Source organism: Lissotriton helveticus, chromosome 11 (genome assembly GCF_964261635.1).
Source record: "Lissotriton helveticus chromosome 11, aLisHel1.1, whole genome shotgun sequence".
NCBI classification, from domain to species: Eukaryota; Metazoa; Chordata; class Amphibia; order Caudata; family Salamandridae; genus Lissotriton; species Lissotriton helveticus.
Window position 1 is genome coordinate 911,088,290 of NC_136072.1, and position 22,368 is coordinate 911,110,657.

General features: G+C 44.4%; 1 protein-coding gene across 1 annotated transcript in view; it reads left to right on the plus strand.

Annotated features, from left to right (window-relative positions):
• Positions 1 to 22,368, plus strand: part of RASAL1 (RAS protein activator like 1) — a 780,163-nt gene that overhangs the window by 76,468 nt on the left and 681,327 nt on the right. The window contains exon 2 of the mRNA XM_078667168.1: positions 3,229 to 3,285. Within this exon, the coding sequence (XP_078523294.1) occupies positions 3,229 to 3,285 (57 nt within the window). The remainder of the gene's footprint in view (positions 1 to 3,228; positions 3,286 to 22,368) is intronic.

Consider the following 22,368-nt stretch of genomic DNA (forward strand, 5'->3'; position numbering starts at 1 on the left):
GGGACAATATGTTAATCCCAATCCTAGGATCATTTCTTCATTTGGTGTTAAGGTGACATTGGTAAGGTTGATGATCGATTTTTTTTTTTCTAATCGAAATTCGCCTTTTTCTTTGATTTGTTCCATCGGCCCCTCACGGCCTGGTTTGCATTGGGCTGCTTTGTATTTGCGGAATTTCCTTCTTGCGTGCCACTTTTGGTTGGCGCGGTGTTGTTTGCCTGTGTCTTGCCTTTCACTCTTGGTCTTAAAGTGTCGCGCCGGTCTTGACACAGGCAGCTCACCTCTTGTGCTAGAGACAGCTTGCCTGACTCCACCGTGGAGGGCCCCGCAGCCTCGTTTTCCGCCTCACTTCCTGATGTCATATATATATATATATATATATATATATATATATATATATATATATATATATATATATATATATATTGCCAGTAGGTAGTTATAGTTAGGTACCAAACTTTCCATAGGAAAAGTGTCTTTTGTTTTGCCAATGACTTTGGCCCTGCTTGACGAAGCTTCACGCAATTTTCAAAAAACGTCCCCTTTTAGTTCAGCTGCCGAGTTGAAAGTTTCGGGGAGATCCGTCAAGCGGGGGTCGAGAAAAAAAGGGGGGGTCACAAAATGCGTTTTCCCCATGTTATGTCTATGGGGATATTTTATTTCTTTAACACGACTACAGCCTGAATGGATTTACAACAAATCTGGCTGAAAACTAGATGTTGGTCTAGATTGCATGCTTTTTGTAATTTGGAGTCAATCCGTTCAGTAGTTTTCAGAGATATAAAAGTTTTAAAAATATAGATAACTGGGGAAGAGAGTACTTGCAGTGGACTCGCGGATCCTACTAAACTTTGATTGGCTGCCAACACTTCAGTCACAAAGTGTTGGCAGCCATCTTTGTGGGACTCGGCTTGAAGCGAGTCCCACAAAAGAAGTAAAAAAAATGAAAAGGAGGCAGGGTAGTAATACCCTGACCCCCCGGATATGGTAGAGGGGTCCCGCAGGGACCCTGCCGGGGGTAAAAAGTATTTCTTTTATTTTAATTTTGCTGTGAATTTGTAGGTGGATCAAAGAATCAGTGAATGCCTGTGTAAGTACTGGTATGGGTGTGTGAATGGGTTTGAGAATGGTAGTGTGAAAGTTGGAGTGGGTGTATGAAAGGTTATATGGGGTGTGAGTGGGTGCCTCAGATATGTTGTGGATGATGTCATCAGTGATGTCACTGACCATGTCATGAGTGATGTAATATGCGATGTCATAAGCAATGCATTGCGGGGGTATGACTTTTAGTTGGCTCACTAATTATAATGGCTGTATTTCACTGGTTGTGTACGAGTGAATTCTGAGCCTAATTATAATGTCCCTGTAACCTTTGTTTTTTTCAGTGAATTAAACTATATCTATCTATCTATCTATCGCTTCTAATTTAGTACACTGGGTTCTGCACAGGAGAGCTACATATAGATAACTTATAGATAACTGGAGAGCTACCAGTAGCTCACCACTTGCTGCAGAAACCTGGGATTGACTGTATTTTTTTCTCCAGTCTTTTATTATCCTATGGTGCTAAGAAGGGTTTGTTTGGGTAGTAATACATTCTTAGGAAAGTCAACCACTGACCTGCATTTTGAATTCCGAGTTGTGCTACTTCAGGCCAGGCACTCTTAAAATATACTGCCTACCAGTATGGATGACATGTCACCCCTACACATTGTAGTCCTCATTTTGTTATGTAGCATTTCCTATACACTGTTTTACACACATATGATTTGCGGTCTCTGTATAATGTGTGTGTGAAGTAAAGTGCTCTCAGCCTATCCTGGTACGAATAGCACAATAAGACAAATTAAATGCATGTTAGGGGGTATGGAGAGAGGGATGGCACTGTGGGAGGTGGTAGTGAGGGAATCCATGGAGAAGGAAGTCCCAGGGGAGGGGCGCCAGCAGAGATTTTCGCACCGGGCACCACCAGTGCTAAAGCTGGTCTTGCCCTCAATGATGCTACTTTCTCCCGTAGACTCCCAGACACAATAATTCACTGATATGCCTCTCTCCTGTAAACTCCCCTACACATTCCCCCACTGTGCATTCTCTCTTGTGTAGTCACACTGAAATATCCCTTCACTGCTTCCTCTCTCTCCTGTAGACTCCCACACACACATTCCCTCAGTGCCACCTCTCTCTGCTGTGGACTCACACGCACATTCACCCAGTGCTACCCCTCTCTCCTGCAGACTCCCATATTCCCTCACAGCTACTACTCTCTCCTGTAGACTCCCAAGCACATTCCCTGCTGCTGCCGTTCTCTCCTATACGTGCCCAGACACTTTCCCTCACTGCTACACGCAATGCATCCCCCTGTTGACTCCCAGACTCATCCATTTGCTAACAGTTCTCTATACCCCTTTAACCGCCACAAAACGGTCCCTAGTGACAACCCCGTCCACCATTACTGCTTTCAGCCAACCTGTAGCGCTGTTGTCTGCCACCTCCCACCAGTGCTTAATTTGAACCAGAGAGAGAACACTGAGTGGGGGCTGGGCACTAGCATTTAATTGTCAACTCCAGCACTTATAACAGTCTGCCATGTGGTGGGGCTGTTTGCCTAATTTAGAAAAAGGCACAATAGTATGTGTTTATTAATTCAATACACAAAACAAATGACTAATACCTGCTGCCAAGGCTATTCTTAAAGTTATAAGACCTGGAGTAGCCTGAGTTGTAACACTTGTAGGTGTGTGATGGTTAGAAGTTTTGTTGGAAGTGTGATTGGCAACACTGACAGACAGTTCCCCTGACGAGGGCCCTGGCACTTAATTCTTTTTTCTTGTACAAATTCCCACCAGTGTTCCTGCTGTTTCTGGTCTTTTCCCTTCAGTTGGGCTCTGCTTTTCTTCTCCCAACCCATAGTAAGTGTAGCCAAACACAAAAAGGCCTTTAGCCCAGTTCACTTCCCGGCAGGCTGTGGGTCTCCTATCGGGTAAACAAACTCTAACTACATACCTGTCCTAATGAGGTGAAAAGACCCTGGGATTTAAAACAGTGTATTCATTCATTCTTCGGTCAACCCCCTCCCTGCACCTCAACTCTGAAAGGGATAAGGGGGCCCCTGGACCCTCCCCAAGCTGTGTACCAGAAATCCTGTTATGAATGGGTGGATTGTGTGCTTTGGAACTCTCGCTTTCTGTTAATATTCAACTATTCTTCGATTTTTCTCTTGTTCCCAAGGTCTGGCACCAGTGACCCCTACTGCATAGTCAAGGTGGACAACGAGGTGGTGGCCAGGTAAGGGACAGTGCGCATCCCACATTTCTGTACAGTGACTCAGATATTACACTGTGGCAGCGGCCTCTGGGGTTCACTGCCATTTACACGTTGTAGCAGCGACCTCATATTTTCACTGACTTTTGTATGGTGTAGCAGCGGCTTCCTGGTTTCACTGAGCTGGTGGGGGGCGGGGTGGGTAGGGCTTCGTAGGTTGTAAAGTGCTACTGGGGCCCACATTCTGCACCAAGGGAAAAATAAATGATCCATTGTTGCAAATCAAGCTGTCCTGATTAACACTGCATTTAAACTAATCTGTTTCTTGTTGTGCACCCTAATAAAAGACCACAATCATATGTACAGTCATTTTCATGTTTTCAATATTTACTTTCTTTGTAAAGATTTCACATGTAGTGGTATACAACATGGTACCTACTATTATAACAGAAAAAAATAACAAATCTAAAAACAATCTAAAACAAATTATCTAAATACATAATATAAATGATTTTGAAAATTAAATATTTGTTCCTAATAAAGTGTACAAGTGGGTGGGAAGAAAGGCAGAACTACAAGCGCTATATTATTAAACAGGATAAAGGAGCACGGAATTCCATTGAATTATGGGGGCAATGCAAGGAGGACAAAAGGTAAGGGCCAAGCTGGGGGTCTTGTGACAAAAACTTTTCTAACAGAGAAGAAAACATTGAATGTGGTAACATCCCACCTGCCCCCCCCTAAAAAAATCACCTATCCCCTTATAAAATGAAATTACGGTTTACTGTGGTGCAATTTTTTGGGGTTCAGGGCCTAAATTAATTTTTGGTCCCGACCGATCATGTACAATTAATTTCTATAGAATTTGTCCTTTTTCCTGTCCTTGAAGTGAAGAGACTTATTTTTCAGATATTGTTACACCTTACTACCAATTAACAAGTGGAAGTAAACCAGATTGAATTATATGCTATTCTTTTTCAGATTTATAAAACATTATCAAATAGTCAAGAATATTGTGAATCTGACTGTGCAAGAGACAAAGAAGGAAGGACGGTACTAGCCGAAAATTTCACCTAAACTAAGTCAACATTAGTTTTAATGGGCTATCCCTACTCTGTCATTGTGAGAATAATAACGTTATGACCATTTTTAACTGGTGTGTACATGCCCACATTTTAAAAGAAAGAAAGACATTTCTTGGCCCCAATACTGTGAAAGCTAGGAATGAGAGCAGGACCTTGACTAGGGAGATGTCTAGAATGTGGCAGTAGGTCAACAGAAATGGTCCATGTGCTGTGGAAGCCATGCCAATTTAGTTTGGACCCAGCCATATGCAACCCAGTCTTGACCCTACACCCAATGGGAACAGGCAAGCCCGATCTGCCAGGCAAGGTCCTCTCCGGACTGGAAACAAGCATCATAGGACCGGTTTCGGGGTTTCACCCCTCATCAGCCAGGACAGCTTGACTCCAGAGGCATGGAGAGCACGGGACCCATGTCTAGGCATACTCGTCCCACTCGGGGTGACAAATGCAAAAAGAACAATTGATGGCCAGAATGCAGAACAATGTCATACATTCACCCCAGTACAGAGATCTGGGCCTAAATCCATGTTTTTTGCTCCCCATGCCTTTCCAGTTTGGACCCAGCCATATGCAAATCAGTCTTGTCCCTACACCCAATGGGAACAGTCCAGCCCGAACTGCCAGGCCAGGTCCTCCCTGAACTGGAAACAAGCATCCTAGGACTGGTTTCGGGCTTTCAGCCCTCTTCAGCCAGGAGAGTTTGACTCCAGTGGCATGGGGAGCACAGGACTCACGCCTGGGCATTGTCCAGCATTCCGTCCATCAATTGTTTCTTTTGCATACTAGGGGTACTAGGCCAGGAGGTTCGAGCAGCGGGTCACCGTGGCAGCGAAGGCTGGTGTGAGCAGCCGCCAGGGCCTCCCCTGATGGACTGACAGGAGGAACAAATAGCTACACCGCACTAAAGGCTTGGTTGCACCCGAACAGACTCTGGGAGCAGTGCAAGCAGACACCCTGACCCTTTGCTGGACCACATGGAGGCGAGGTACCCCCTTGCCAAGGCCTGATAGTGGGCCCACCAGCATTCGCTGAGAACCTTAGGCGCCGTATGACATCCTTGAAGGGAAGTGGTAGTTTGTAGAGGGGCCCTGGCCACGGACGTTGGGACTTGGATACAATGGGCATAAAACAGCTGTGCCCCTAGGAGGTCCTGCACGAGTGGTGGGGGTACAAAACTCTTTGTGGGCACAAGAACTGAACGACTGGCCCCCTCCACGGCCCAGCAGTGGCCCCCAACAAGACATTGATGCCTTGCTCTGCAGACTACCCATGTCAGCCCTTAATAGTGCTCCCTAGCACTGCAGCCAAGCAGCAACATCATCTTTATCGCTGCTTTTGCCACTGTGAACCCTGGGCACCTTGGTAGACCACCCTGAACTGTGACATAGGGGGGCACCCTACAACTGTTGGCCTGAAACGGTCAGGTGAGTGGCACTCTTATCCACATCATAGGCAAGACGGATAAACAATCCAGCCTGAATGTTGATGCCTGCAGAAGCCAAAAGCTTCCATAACTTGCTGCCCCACAAGACTGGGTGGAAGTGGAACCAGCGCTAAATGAATCGCCATCCTCGCATGGAGTTGCCTCTCTCCTCAGAGAAATGAAAACCAGCCTATCAACAATTGATCCTAAGATTGACTTATTGTCCAGCCGGCTTGATGATATGAAGGAGCATCTGGATTGCCAAAATGTGCGATCGATATGACTGCGCGAAGGATTTAGGACGTGAAAGATGACAAAACACAGCATATTGTGCCGCTAAAAGAGATGGCGACTGAAATGGAGATGAACATATTAAAGAATGAAGATCTAGAGACACAGGAAAGAGGTCTGTCTGATATTGAATGAAAGGTATGACCTTGCATCAAAAATGCCTCATACTAAAGAACAAGGCTGATATGGCATACCGCACATAATAGGTGAAATCCCGTGACCTTTCACCAGGAATGGACCCGGTGGTTAACAGCTACACCCTCATATCCTTCTCAGACTCCTCCCTTCCCCATTGATCTGTTCATTTTTACCTCACTGGCTGCAGAGACCTGTTACATGACTGTCTTATCTCTGGTCCCACTAGGCAAGGTGCCATTTTACTTCCTAGCTACCTAGCACTGCTACTGTTTATTTATCAAATTGCGTTTATTTGGCTGGGGTTCTTGGGGAACAACTACGGGGCGATTAGGGCCCGATGTGTGTGGTGGGTGGGTAGGTTGTTTGTTTACTGTTTTTGGGATGCATGCTCGGAGCTCAGATGTGGTCCAGCCTTTCCAAAAGGCGATCACCATCTGCATAATACCACCACATATGACGCTCAGCTTGGAGCCAAAGCCCTATGCACTTTGGACTTTTCATGACTTTGAAGTGTATCACATGGAATATTAGAGGTCTGGGTAAGGCTCGCAAATGTCACCAGATTCTGGCATATCTGTCTCAACATCAGGTAAATGTGGAATTCCAGTAGGAGACACACTTTGGTGCTACGCGTACCCCTGCTTTGCAAAAGCATGGGGATAGCACTGCTACTAAGCATCTTACTCTACTTGCTCCCTGGGCATAGCGATTTTGATCCACCAGTCGGCCAGGTTCCAGCATTTTCACATGACTGTAAACCCGGAGAGGAGGCACTTGATAGTTCAAGGGTTGTTTGGGAATACACACCTCACCCTGGTTAATTCCTATGCCCCTAAAACAGATTGTCCAGAATATTTCACTCATCTAATGACTTGCGTTCATGCATAAGACACACGGTCTATACTATGGGGGAAGCGACTACTATGCAGTACTACATCAACTAATGGATTGCACTAAAGGCTTATCCCATAAACATAACAAAGCAGGAGACACTATAGTTTCTATTCTCTGGGAATATGCCATGATTGGCATTTGGAGGGAAATACATCCTGACTGTAAAGAATACACATTTCATTCCTCAGTGCATGACTCTCCTCTTCATTAGATGCCTGGTTTGGCACAAAAGATGCTTTAGGGTGAGCGGCAAGCGGCCAGTGCCTCCCCGTACATTGTCAGACCATTCCCCTGTGCTTTTAGACCTATGCCTTCCAGAGGAGCCCTGCACAATGTGACAACGGCGACTACAGCCTGCAAAGTTTCTGGATAGACCTTCCTGGAAGAAATACGAGATGCAGCATAGCATTATTTCAGTGAAAATAAAGACTGAACTCTGCCTTCACACTGTGGGAGGCTTATAAAGCTGTGATCTGAGGGGGATGCATAGCAAAAAGCAATGGGATATTAAAATCCATCCAGAGTGAGCTGGCCAACTTAGAATTGGGGATAAAATAATTGGAAGAAAAGTATGATTGCGATGATAGGGCCCCCTGCTGGGACTAATACAATCTAAAATTCAAGATTGTATCGATGCAACAGGTAGAGAAATACACTTCTGCCGCAAATATAGAATGTCAAGGATATATGAGGAGGGAGAGTGCCCTGGGCTCACTCTAGCAGCCCTGATCAAACCAAAATGGGCTGCAGTCAATATCCCAAGAATGCAAATGGCTGGAGAGAGGACCTCATATGACTTGCGCAGTACAGTGGACCCCTTCCACAGCAGCTCTGTGAGTCCAGTTCCGTGGAGTTTCCAACCTGCACCTACACAGGGCCACCAATCCCCAGGGGCCACCACGCCAATATATATCCTTAATATAATAATCCTCTGAGGATGTATACATATTTGCGTGGCGGACCCTGGCGGGGATTTGGCGTCCTCCGGCTCTGTTCCACTTCCAAACAGCCTGACCCACCCCCTCTTCACTGGCATCCGCGCCTGCGTTCCTCCGGGGGCCCCCTACCAGTTCCTCCGGGGGTCCCCTACCCACGCTCCGTGCCCAGGGCCACCATGAGCCTAGAGCCGCCCCTGATTAGACATTCACATGTTTCTGGATGATGTGCACATGGCATGACTGACCCCTGACCAGCGGATGTGCTCTGCCATCCAATTACGATTGCGGAGCTCAGGGGACTACAGCATGGTAGTGCCCCAAGCAGTGACAGCCTTCCGGTCGAATTCTATAAAGTCTATGCAGAGGAATTAATTTAGGCACTGCTGGAAGAATATGAGGAGGCATTCCCAAAGGGCAGACTCCCTGAAGCAATTGCGGAGACGTCAACATAGCATTCCTAAAACCTCACGAAGCTACCAGCCAATATGCTTGTACCGTTAATGCGTCTCCTGGTATGCCCATACCAGGCAGGGTGTATACTTGGCCTATCTACGGCAGATAACCTGCACAGTCTCTTTGTAGCCCTGCGCCAACTGGACCTGGAACTGTAGTTGGTGGCAGTCTTCTTAGATGCTGAATGGCCTTTCTTGCACACAGTCCTAGAGAAGATGGGAATGGGGAAATCTTTTCTCCAATGAATTAAGGTGATGTGCAACTCCCCCAGGGTTAAGGTGAGGGAGGGTCAAAGAACTACGATCGGTGTCATTTGGGATTAGCAGAGGAATGGGCAGGGACGTCCCCTGTCCCTGCTTCTATTTGCCATTGTAATGGAGCCCCTGGCCTGCCTCCTTCAAAATCAACATCATCTTAGAGGGATTCAATTTTGGAAACATGATATCCTATATCCTATATCCTATGTTCGATGTATGCGGATTACATTTTACTCCTGGTTAAAAAACCAGCCTGAAACCTTCACATAATAACGCGAGACAAATTATCTTTAAGGGTGATGGTCGGGTTTGAACATCAACTGGAAGAAATCTACATTAATCCCCCTCAAGGATGCCATAGTACATCTGGAGATTGAGTATCCACTGTGCTGATCCACAGGCCAGGTTAGGTATCTGGGTATAATGTACCATAGGTATATTGACAAGCTTATCGCTGCTAATTATGGGATCTGTTTATCAGCGACTGCCGATCTCTTGCAGAGGTGGATTAGGCTCTCACTTACGGTGGGTGGCAGAACTGCACTGATGAAAATGGTGGTGCTGCCGAAACTGTTGTACTTGTTCCAAAATATTCCTCTCCCCCTCCAAAAGGTGTTATTTACTCAGCTTCGATCGCCGATGAATCACATTGGCTTGGGCTGGAAAACAGCCTCGTATTAGCTGGAGTAGACTGCAGAAGTTTTAACCAAGGGGAGAATTGGTGTCCACAACTTTTAATTGTACAACCTTGTAGAACAGGATAGCTTCACTAAGTACTCGCTAAACAACCAGCTTTGAGGTCTGCACTTCGACCTGGAGTGTGGACTGGAGGATCCGCCCCAATCAAAGCAAGCCTATATTCTAGGCCACACCACCCATACTGCAAGATTCATACAGCTCATTGCACAGGGTGTGCTCTCACATGTTCGGTAAAACTGGGGGAATATCAGACTTCGGCCATGGTCACTTAGGCCAAAATACTGCTCTGTTCCCATTGCTCAGGTGAAAGAAACTCAGAATCATATAAGACCACATTCCAAATCCCCAGTTTTTATCACTCAAGGAGCTTCAGGTCCTTACACCATAGACCATAAACTAGAATATTACAATCTCATACACAAGCAGAAACAATTGTTCCCAATATTCGAGAACCCCCCCTCAGCAGTCTGGGAACTGATGTCGATGCTACTACAAAACCCATCATCAAATCATCTGTATAATATGTCTCTAAACATAGCCTCAGAACCAGAATTGCATGCACGCATGCAATGGTCACTAAATTTAGGTATTGAGATCACTGATAAACAATGGGCTTTCTGTTGTACACGGGCTATAGAAGAATCCTCAAATAGACTCATACACTCTAAATATCTCCTGAGGACATATCACACACTTGTAGGTATGGCCAGACAAGACATATCCACTGACCCTAGCTGTTGCCAATCTGGCACCCTCTGTACGCACTTTCTTTATCTAGCATGGGGGTGCTCGGTGATGGCCACCTTATGGTCATATGTTAAAAGAAAAACTATAAATCATGGAAGATAACGCAATTCCAAAACCCCCATGATGGTACCGTTGGGTTGTGTGGTGAAGCCCTTGAAACACGGCAGGAAATTGTTGGCGATGGCGACTCTATTGGGCCGCAACAGAGTAGCCAGGACGGGAGAGGTGCAAAGACGCTGCAGTTTAATTGTTGGATAAAAGATATGGTACTGTGGAGTGAACCAGCAGAGCTGTATGAGGTAACCCTTCTATATGCCTCCAAACCAATGGATTAATGGGGACCACTTCAAGAGTATGTGGCTGGCTTAGATTCTAATGAACAGACTGCATAAGGGGTGGGTTAATTAGCTTCCTTGTGGTTCAGAAGAAGAGAAATAAAACCCTGAGCGAGAACCTGCCTGATGTGGAGTATCCAGAGACAAGTATGGACATGTGCAGGGATGATGGGAGTATTGGCTGAACAATGCACATCATGTAAATTGAACTATTGTAATTTGATGTGCTGATGCATGTGATGTTGTAATCGGACTACACTCCGAGTTGGTTGTAAGCATTTCAAGTCTCAATAAAAAAGACATGGTCCATGGGATGGAAGTTCTACACAATATGGATAACAGTCAATAAACAATCAATCCGTGGCTGGTTGTGAGTCAGATCTGGTCCCAAGAAAAGGTCACCCATGATAACAAGAACGTGAAGTGGTAGTGATTGTGTTGATTCGTAACCGAATGTCATTGTTTGCAATTGGTATTCTTCTGTACCAGATACCTCTGTGCATAATTTATACAGACTTGAACTACTTTTTGGCAGTCTTTGGCTATAAACCGAGTGCAGCCAAGTCAGAGTCGTCGAGACTGGGTAACAGGAAGGCACCAGCCAAGTAGAGAAGAGAGATGGGTCTCTCAAAACATCACTCTTTACAATTTGAAATCGAAATACCTAGGAATTAAAATCACAGCAAACTCAGATGACGTGGATGGACAAATTACACACCCCTGTTGGAGACACGCACTGGGGACCAGAAAATATGGACGCATCTCCCTCCTTCCACATAATTTAATACTTTACCCAAGAATGGTTATTTTGCAGATATAAATGTTAAATGATGAGAAACTTAAAATCAAGACCAGCGTTTGTCTGCATAGATGCCCCATTTCAGTTTTGCAGTGGCATGAGAACCTTGCCTTTTGGCAATCACCTCAACTAGCCAACTACCCAATGTCCCAAACATCTTAAGTAGACCCGAAGGGGCCTAAATCGAAGTCTCATGTCCAATTTATCCCAGGAGCAAACATAAGGAGGACTTGGACAAGACTAAGGGTCTAATTACAACTACGGCGGTCTGCCATGGTGACGATGCACCACCACACCGGCAGTCCGACCGCTCTATTACACGTTTGGCGTTCGGACCACCAAAGTATCGCTGCAACCGCTGGGGATCCTAGATTCCAGGCAATGGCGCATCGGTCTGAGGCTCGCAATCTGCTTGGTGGTGCCGCTGCGGCACCGCCAAGCATATTACAAGTTTCCTCACCACCACAGTTTTCATGGCAGTGAGCCGGCCATGAAAAGTGTGCCAGGAAGGAAACAAAAGGGGCCCCAAAGGGCCCCCTGTTGCCTCAGGGCCTGGGGATGCATGCAGGGGGACACATGGTTTGGCCCCCTGTGTGCCTACACCCCCAGTGTCTGCATGGCATGGACTTGACAGTCCATGCAGTGGTGCATCGTCACTGCCTGTCTAAGGGCCACATACGAGCCTTTGAAAGACACCACTTTGGGCCAGCTGCCGCCGGACCACCCGACCTATATTCCAATCAGAATACATCAAGCGGTCTGCATATGGGTTTGGCGTCTTGGAGCAGGGCTCTGGCATGGCGTCCCGCTCCCAGACCACCAAACTCGTAATCGTGCCCAAAATCCCTCGATGACAAGACAAATCACAGGCATGACAGTGGACAATTAACAGCAAGGACCAGTCAATTCTTTATGCATAGAACCCAATCAGATGCAGAGTGATCCGTGCAGTTGGATGAACAGGGATGCACGCCCTGAAAGACTAGTTCACAAAACTGTGAGTGCAAGCAAGTGTATCATCCACATGTGAGTAGTTTTGCAGTTCAAAGTAGTGGTTTAAAACTCTTAAAATGATGTGGTAATCTGGTCACTGTGGTGGAAGTGAATGTTTCAGGGCAGTATGCTCTGGAAATGAATGTTTCAAGGCAGTATGCTCTGGAAGGGAATGTTTCAAGGCAGTATGATCTGAACATTTTGTATACACCCACACCGAAACTCACCTGTGGGTGTTCATAAACTCTTTTCTGAATCATTCTCTCCTTGGAATGGATGAAATTTACTCCTGACAAAGGCACGTGTTACACGTGGCACGTGTCCAGGGTGGGATTAAGATGGAAAACCCTCAATATTGGAGGGACGTATGGGGAGGGGGGTTTCCATGGAAATAATTAATTTGCCCATGGCAAAAAGGAAACAAAATGGAAAAAAGACTAATTGTACACTGAGAAGTCGCTTCCCATTATCATGTTTACACTTTGTACGATTCTATTTTCCTCTTGGGATTAAAAAAAGTTCAGAAATCTACACTTATGCGAGGGCGCATACCTGCAAATTCAGATTTCCGAATTATTTTGTGAATTGTACCCCAAGGTTTATGTTCCTGTTGGCAGGTCCTCTGGGCATTCTGCTGAAAGTCCAATGATGCACATTCTTGTGCAGTTTCTCGTCCAAGTGCATAATCTAACAAGGGGCACTGGGGTCTTCTGACCAGAAATTATGCAGGCTGGGCTGAGACCTACAAAAACATAATACAGTTCCCCCATGGCCTTATCATACTTTCTCATAAGGCGTAGCTCATATATTTAATCAGTAGCCTTCAGATAAACACAGGTACAAAATTATTTTTTATCTAGTTTTTGGTATTTTATTCATTTTTTCTGTAGTATATCAAAAAAGACTTTTTTCCCCCTATTTTTACTATTTTTCCATGTGTGTTCATAAATTCATCAATAATACTTTAGACATTAAAATTCGATAAACAATTCCTTTGTCTCTACAATTCAATATATACATAAAAAGAAATTTTTACAATAGAAAGTAAGCACCCTGTCTAACACACACTTATCAACATTCACACCTGCTCATTCACACAAATACACACACTGCTTTATACATCCCAAAACAATTTCTACGGTTGAGGTAACACAGGTATTAATTGTGAATCTCCACGCCAGGTCTACGTGCGTTTCGGTGGGCTCGTACCACCTTCCTCAGGACTAACAAAGAAATGTTTTTTCTCTTCAGCGTGTGTGCACAGGATACCCTTAATGTAGATATGATCAAATGTACCGTATATGGTTCTATTTGTTCACTTTTACAGGTTGATCATGTAGTTTTAATCATACAGGCAGATGGTATTTATGTGCCCAGGGATTCGTCGAATCAATAGACTTAGTGGCAATACTTATCAGCTTTCTTCATGTAGAATATGAAAAAGAAGGATTTTTTTGAAAAGGCAACTCCGTTTTTATTCTTATTGTCCGTTGTTAACTTGATCTCTACAGCTTATGATCTTCAATTTTATCCGACATCTCTATATATTCATTTATTTCCGCACCCGTTTCTCAGTCACGATAATCTTGCTAATCATGGGTGAAATCATATAGCCAGCACTCCCCGTATGTTGCGGTCGAAAAACGCCGTGGGCTGAGACCTACTTCAGGGATGCTCAAAGTGTGGGATTTTATGTTCTAGGCACTGATTGATGTCATGGTATGAAGCACGCATGCCCTTAAAAGCTATTTCAATCCCAATAGGGTTGAGAAGCCTCTTTATCTGGCCCCAAATTGCTTAGGGGACACTGCAGCTTGAATGAGGTATAGGGTGCAATCAGTTTCAGGTCGGATCTCAGATTAACTTTTCACATGATAGGTGAGAAAACGCCATATCTGCAACAGACATGAGTGATTCAGTGTGTGTTGGTGATGTTTAGTTGATCGCTAGAACTTAACTGACGGCGACGGACGCCCAGGGTCTTTCACCACATGGTTGATCAGGTCTTTCAGCCCAAAATTTGGAAAATGCCAAAAAGCAGAAGTGCTGAGAAGTTCCTGCAAAACGGATGTACTTCATCCATAAACTCAGTCATGAAACTACACCCGCCTCCAAACTGTTGCAATTCTCGGTCATGGCGCAATACATGGAAACAAACAAAATCAGTCTGACTTTAGGGCCCATGGGTTGCTGGTGATGTTATTCTAAAACCTCACTGGGTCTCCTCCTGCTCTTTCCTGCTCTTTATGCACATAGGTCAGAGTACCTGCCAGAAACCACACAGGCGAAGCTCTCACCTGAGAGGGACCATGAACAAATGATCTGATGTTCATAATCATAGTGTGAAGAATGGTTACCTTTGAAATACCAAGTTGAAACTTCTACGCAACAACTTACTAGATACTGTTGTCACAGTCCTGAGCCAACTCTTGAGTGGGCAGATAATAGGCTACCTTATCCTCCAGGCACCCATCCTCTACCTCTTTCTTGACCCTACGTAGACCACTACAGAAATTGGAGTATGTCAGAACCGGAATATCCCCCCAGAACTTATTAAAACCCCTGACCCACTCACACCACACGATAAGAGACTTGCACTTACACTACAACATGCAGAAAACATAAGAGTAGATAACAGGTCACATTACATCGATACAGGCAACAGTATTTAATCCCATGAATCAAGCAATGTGACTTATTATGTTATATTTATGATCACAAGATCCAGCCAGTAAGCAGTGGCCTGGATGCTGAGCTACATTCTCTATCTCGAAAGGCAGAGAGATAAAAAAAACTATGGACCACAAGGAGACCTGAGTGATTATCAGCAGCTAGGATTGATTCAAGCACACACCAATCATTTTTTTGTTTTCTGCATTTTAGGCACAACATCACTGCTGTATGTATATCCCAGAGAGATATGGGGTACAAAAATGAGCATGGCCATCTGTTCCCTGCCAGGCTACCCTCGGTCAATAAAAAAATCTAGAGTTTTGAGGGGTAAAGGCTCATCTCTACTGGCCTGGAAAATCTGGATTGCTCACCTCTTGTGGCCTGATGATGCAGATGGTTCATGTCACATGGCAAGATAAAGGTGACCATTCATCTCACCTTCCCCAAGGAATGGAGATTATTTGCCTCATCTGACAGGGGCATGGTGATTATTCACCATATCCGGGGTCTCCAACCTTTTCTGTAATGAGAGCTACTTATGTTCAATGAAAGTCATCATGAGCTAGTCATATTCAGGGGTGTAGCTTGGTCAGGACGATTGGGAGGTGTGAGCTTCTGATTTTCCTACAATCCCGCAGGTTAAAATACATTTTATGAGAAGCAGGGCGGAAGGGGGGCTTAAGGAACAACAGGTAGGGTCGGGAGTGTCACTGAGGGGTGCTGAAAACTAAATATTTTGTAAAATAACGATTTTGCCGGCTCTTAAAATAGAGGTAAGAGTGTGTGTGTGTGTGTGTGTTTGTATGCTTGTGCATGAAAAATCCCAAGTAAAATCTGACAAACACCTCATCATAAACAACTTAAAGCTCCTGATAAGCGTGGCTCAATTCCACCCGAGTGACTTACCGCACTCACCTATAGTTACCCAATAATAAGCCAGCCGGACAGTGGAGAAGAATAACAAAACAATTTATTAGGCCACAAACTCCCATATGAGAGGGCCCTGTTCGACCTCAGCCCTAAGAGTGCGCCGAGAAGGACTGACTCATATCATTACAGTAACACATTATAATACGAAAAGCAGAGTAAGGCACACCCATTTGTGGGAAAGTACTGGACCCCTGAGATGGTGAACAATGGTCTCATACAGTAGGCATCTGCACCTGGAATTGCAACATTCTGTTATCAGACTCCAAGGACACGGAGCCAGGCCTAAGCATCTCCAGCACATGAGAACAGAGTGATAAGGGGTTTCGCTAGTAGTTTCAGTCACAGTGGGCCGAGAGGCAAAACTGCTGACATGTGGAATAGTCCTATTCCTACGGGAGGGGAATGAGCAAGTGCAACTCGCACGAAAAGGGAGATGCCTCAAAATGGTGGCACACAGGCTAAGCTAAGAATAACTGTAATAATGTCACACGCATAAATGAATAACTATCGTTAGAATAGAAACGAAAATGCATAAATGAATATACCATTTGTTAGACACACTCTGCTAACTTATAAGCATACTATGGAAGTGGGCGGAGCATGGAAAAGTGAAACCTATCAGCTCCTGTACCCAAATATTTACTACAGAATACATTTTTCAGGGTAGTGGAACACCCCGAACCTACCTTCCGCAAAAGCTACACCCCAGGTTATATTATTAGTATTGCAATAGAGACTACTTCAGACGAGATTAAATTAGTGACCAATTTAGGCACCTCTGTGCAGGGTTTCCAGCAATAATATAATAAAAAAGGCTTTGTCAATTTGGAATGCCTCTACATAAGTAATAGGTAATATGTTACAGCCATAGCTGCAATGCCCCTGGCACCAAGGGGATAATGTTAGTAATAAGCCTCCCCAATGCTACATGATTTATCACCTACATATTAACTTTAAATGTATTTTTGAATTCCACCCATTTTTCTCAGATGATGAGTTTTGAAAACAAACACATTTTTTATTTGAATACACGCTCTCAATTTTGGTATACATATATAGATTCAACTGAACAAAAGGCTCTAATTTAGTAGGCTGGGCTGTACTCAAAAGAGCTACTTACAGGTGGCTGGAGAGCTACTGGTAGCTCTTGAGCTACTTAGAGAAATCTTCTCTGATGTAACAATTTCATTTCATCAGCAGCCATACAATTTCATTGAATTAATAGTGTAATTCCCATTAAGCCCATCCCGGATAGTCTCATGTCCAATCACAGAAGACCACACACATTTTTAGGTCACGCCTACGCAGCGCACAAGTGCTGCATAGGAGGGGACCTTTTAGAATCGATCACCACTTTTGCGTAAACACGTGCACGTTTTGCATTTCTTTGTATTGCAACGCTTGCACGTTTGGCGTTTCCCTTGCGGGAGCAAGCAGCGGCACAATCTGTTAGCAATTATTGCGCTCGCTTCCACAAGGGAAACACCAAAAGTGCTTTAACTTTCGTAGGTGTGCGCCGCATCACTTCTCTCAGTGGCTGGTGGCGTCTCAGTATAGAGCAGCTTCGGTAGTTTTCATTTGTGTTTAACTTTCTCGACCGCGGGGCTGCGCCGCATCACTTTGCTCAGTGGCTGGTGGCGTGTCAGGATAGAGCAGCGTCTGGAGTTTTCAATTGTTGCGACCCCTCTATGCCCCCTGGGACATGGTGTTCTCATAGTCCTGAGGTAGCACTCTAGCGGCCAGGCCTTCCTCAGCTTAAGTGCTTCTGGTTTCCCACGATCAATATGTTGTTGCCTGCAGCCTCTCGCGTTCTGCAGAGAGCAGAACACACCTTCTCAAGGACTGGATTAAACACCTCTGCGTTCACCCACAGCCCTACACTCTTTCCGCAGATCAGCCCGTGCCACCCCCTTGTGAGGGTAGATTCAACCTTCACCTGTCTGCCTGTGAGGGGAGTCAGCAGCTAGTTGGTATACACCCATCTTGCTTTAGTTTGCTTTGTGTTTTATTAATGTATGCCACAAAGCTGTGTTTACTTTGCAAATTTGATGACACCAGTATGATTGCCTCCTCCAGTGCTTAACTTCGGGTGCTTCCTGATGGACCTCTTTGAGTGCTCCTGGGTTTGGCTGACTAGTGTATGGGTAGGTTTTCTTTTAAAGACTGTTTTTTAGGAATGTTCCTTATTGGCTACAAAGCAGGTGCCGTCATCTTGAATTGTTGGTAGTGTGGCACTCGGTTCATGAACCTCATCAGTGTAACTTTTCTCTTGCAATTGAAGATTGTAACTCGGCCGTCAGTGTGTCATCTGAATAAGGATCTGTGCCCCACACAGCCAGATTGCTAACAGTGGGCAAGGTTTCAGGTGACTAAAGTCACTGCAGACCACCAGTGTGTGTCGACTGGACCTATTAGTTGTCACTACCATCCTTGCCCAAAAAGGGTTAATTAGTTGTAGAAATAAGGCACATCTCGCTTCAGGGGTGGGAGACTATGTGCCTCCACCGCACCCGTTGTACCAGATTTGGGTGTAATAAGCACCTGGTTGTACAAGCTTGTGTGACAAGAATTCACCACAGTGCATCCTTCCATAGCGTGGATCTGAAATACAGTTCAAGCTTCTCTCTAGTCCAGTGTAGGAAATACTTTGCCTACTTATACCTTTCGTGCAAATTTAAAAGTAAACCTAATCAGATTAACAACATAAAATAGATCGGAAAGAGGAGTGGCACAAACGGGAGGAGGAGCAGGTGTGTTAAAAATTGTGGTTGATGGGGTATAGTGTCAATAATATGAGCACTTGCGTTCATGTAAATGTAGAGAGCAGCCTGTGGAGGAAACCTGTGCTCACATGTGAAAGGGCGAGATTTTGATCGATACCTTATATCTATTGATCCAAACCTCGATCTGGTCGACTGAACCTTTATTGCCTGTCTTGGAAGGAAACAGTACACCTATCTGCAAATTAGTTCACCCAAGAAAGGACTCTACTCTCAAAGATCACGGACAACTTCTAGGTTTCAAAAGTTTATTGTAAAGATATAATGAGCTGCAAATACAAGCATCTCAGAATGAGATTCACGAGATACACAGGTCCAATTACATACATGTGCTCTCGAAAAGCCCTCAGACGAGCAACAGAAATCACTAACACAAGTTCTAAAAATAGCAAAGCTATCAGCATAGACGCATATCTCTCCTTCATTTAGGTTGGAGGAAAACAAACACAGGTTAGGCGTCCCTACCCTGTTCTAGATGGTATCCCTACTTAACCAAATCCCAACCTAACAAAGGTGTCAGCAATGAATGACCCCCAAGGGAAGTCACCCACTCTAAGTCTCTTGGTGAAAACCTAAAGTTCTCCAGTCATGACCCCTCACTGCCTACCCATCCGCTCTCTAAAGGGTCCTCAGGTCTCTGCTCTAACTCCACCCAGGGGTGCTGTCCCTAATACAAAACAGTCAACAATATTTGAGACGCCCCTTGCGAAACGCCTCTCACGTGGTGCAACTTCAGGCTTTTTCCATGATGCTTTGTATTGGGCCTCAGACGTTAGAGTTGACCTTGCTTCTCAGTCTCTTCTCCGGCCCGCTGATACCCCTTAAACATTCCAGAACCCTCCTCCATGTCTGGGCCGTCTACTGAACAGACCTCTATTCATTCACTTATAATTGGATCCCCCCTTTCCTGTTGCAGACAGATATCTGCCGCCAAGAACCCAACTCTCATAGACTTCTAAAAAGGCTTGCAACATTTCTCAGCCCAGACATGTACGTGTAAATCAATGCTAAAACATTTCAGGCCTACAATATTTCACATTATGATTATAGCATTCAATTTCTTCATTTAATTAAAGCATGTTAAAACTCTTATTCTATTATTTAGAAAACATTACTCTAAATCATGGCCCATTAATGCAATGACCAAAAACGTTAAACAATCTGTGTCGTGAAAAGAAACACCTTCCCTTTTAGCTCCAGCTCTGGCCCTGAGGCCTACCACGTTCTGCGTTTTACCACAGACCATCTTATATGTTAACAGCTACACGACATAGATTCAAAATAATCACGTCTAATAAAATCATATAATGTCACACATTTCTGTATTAGTTCCACTTCTACTTAAATCTCTATATTAGCTATACATTTAGAATATAATTTCAGATACTATTAGCACTCATGGCATTTCTCATCATGACTTGTGCTTACTATAGGTAAGTGTGATGTACTCATACATTTATATCAGTTTGCGCTCTCTCACATGTCATGGCCACCGGGAAGCTAGGAGTAAAAAAAAAGGCAGCTCTGGCTTTACTTGTTTATTTTATTAGATTTGCTTAGTGGAGGAAGGATATATATTTCATATATTTTATAAAAACTACCTGTAATAAGCCTTCTTGTTGTTCTTACTCATTTTTGTGCGCACTGATCCAAATAATTTATTGCTAATAAACAAATCCACTTCAGTGGTATAACAAAAGCCCCCACGGTGCTGGGGACCTCTGGGGCACTGTACTTGGGTGGGGGGCCCCTCCAAGTACTTAGCAGGGTGCCCCTCAAGTTCTGTTACACCACTGATCCACTGGTGGCGTGCTTGGGATTCATAATGGCTGAAATCCTTTCTTTCTTGCCTTCTGTAGTTCTTAAAGTGTTTTGCTTTTTCTCCCAAAAATCATCCACAATATTGTCAGGTTCTTGTAAATAATTGGGTGAGGCCATTTGGACTAGGACTTTATCCAGTAAGTGTTGCAGCAGAGAATCATGCACCTTATCCTGCTTGGAGATGTCTCGGTTTGAAGCTCCTTGTTTCGTTTACAGTCTTATTGTGACAGTATTGCTTCTTGTCCTATTCGACATCATGCAGTGGATGTAAAAGTGTCCGCCCATAGCACCTCTTCCCTGCAGTGCCATACCAACAATGCATTTTTAGGTCTCGCCTATGCAGCGCGCATGCATTGCATAGGAGACCTTCAGCCGCCGTGCAGCTGTTTTTCAAAGCACATACTCGTGCTTGTGGTGGCATACGCCTTGCAGGAGTGTGCAGCGGTGCGCCACAAGCACGAGTATGTGCTTTGAAAAACAGCAGACTGTTCTCCCCAGTGTGCGCGTGCACCACTCACGCCCCCCCCTCTCACAATTAACTTTCGGGGGCGCACTTGTATCACAGTGCTTCTTTACTTTGGGCTCCTCATAAAGACCTGGTGCAGTGCATTTCAAAGCCATTCCAATGCGGTACATGAATCTTGCTTTTACATTCTTAGCCACATGTGTTCCCTACCTTTCACAGAGTAACAACTGTACTTTGAGAGCTGTGTTGATAAGTGTTTGTGTTTTGTTTTTTGTTCACTTTAAGCACCATGTTAATAAAAGAAAGGTGCGCGGCTGCTTCATTTGCTGCAATTCATCTTTCTTCATGGCCTCATCACTCTTGGTTTTTTTTTACGTTGGGCATGGTGTTCATAAGTGTCTGTGTTTTGTTTATTTTGGGCGCTAGGTTCATAAAGACCTGGCGCTGTGCATTTCATAAATTACAAAGTAAGAGTTCTCCCAGTTTAATTAAAGGTCCAGAGGAGGGAGGAAGGTTAGCCAAAACTATAAAGGTACCTCTGACAAGACCTATATTGCTTTTACAATGATTTTCTTCACAAATTATTTCAAAAGGATGCTATAAGAAGAAGTAGGACATATGATTTATTCAAAACATTATTTTTATTATTTTTTCTCTTTTTTGCCTTAGCAATTTATATATTTTTCATAGGTACAAATTGTTCTATTAACATACACTTGAGATTAAATAACACATTATCAGAGTCCGAAAAGACAAAACATGATTAAATTCTTAGAAATAGTATAAATTAGTAGCACATGATCAGAGATCGATATGGCCCTATCCACTACACATTGGAAGTCGTTATAGGTTTTTTAGGAAGCCCTCACTCACCACCCTGGGTGGTGACATGCTTCATCATCGGGCCCACCAGGAGAAGCCGAGTGCCTCCCTGGTGTGCTGCAACGCCAGATTACTGCGGAGCTTGTTTTGTGACAGTAGTGTGAAAAAATGTGATATTTAAAATTGTCAAAGAACTGTACCAGAAAGAATTTTTTTAATTCTGTGGTCACCCTAGGGTGGACCTTAGCGTGCCCACACCGCCGAGGTACACATTACATTGGTCCTGAAGAAAGCCCGGTAAATCGTACACATAAGGGCAGAAACATGTCGACCCCACGTTTATAGTGGAAATAACCAATACATTACTTGGCAGATTTCCCAACACATAATTTTAACCTTGTCAGACTGACCACAGAATAAAAATTTTTCTTTCTGGTACAGTTCTTTGACAATTTTAAATATCACATTTTTTCACACTACTGTCACAAAACCAGCTCCGCAGTAATCTGGCGTTGCAGCACACCAGGGAGGCACTCGGCTTCTCCTGGTGGGCCCGATGATGA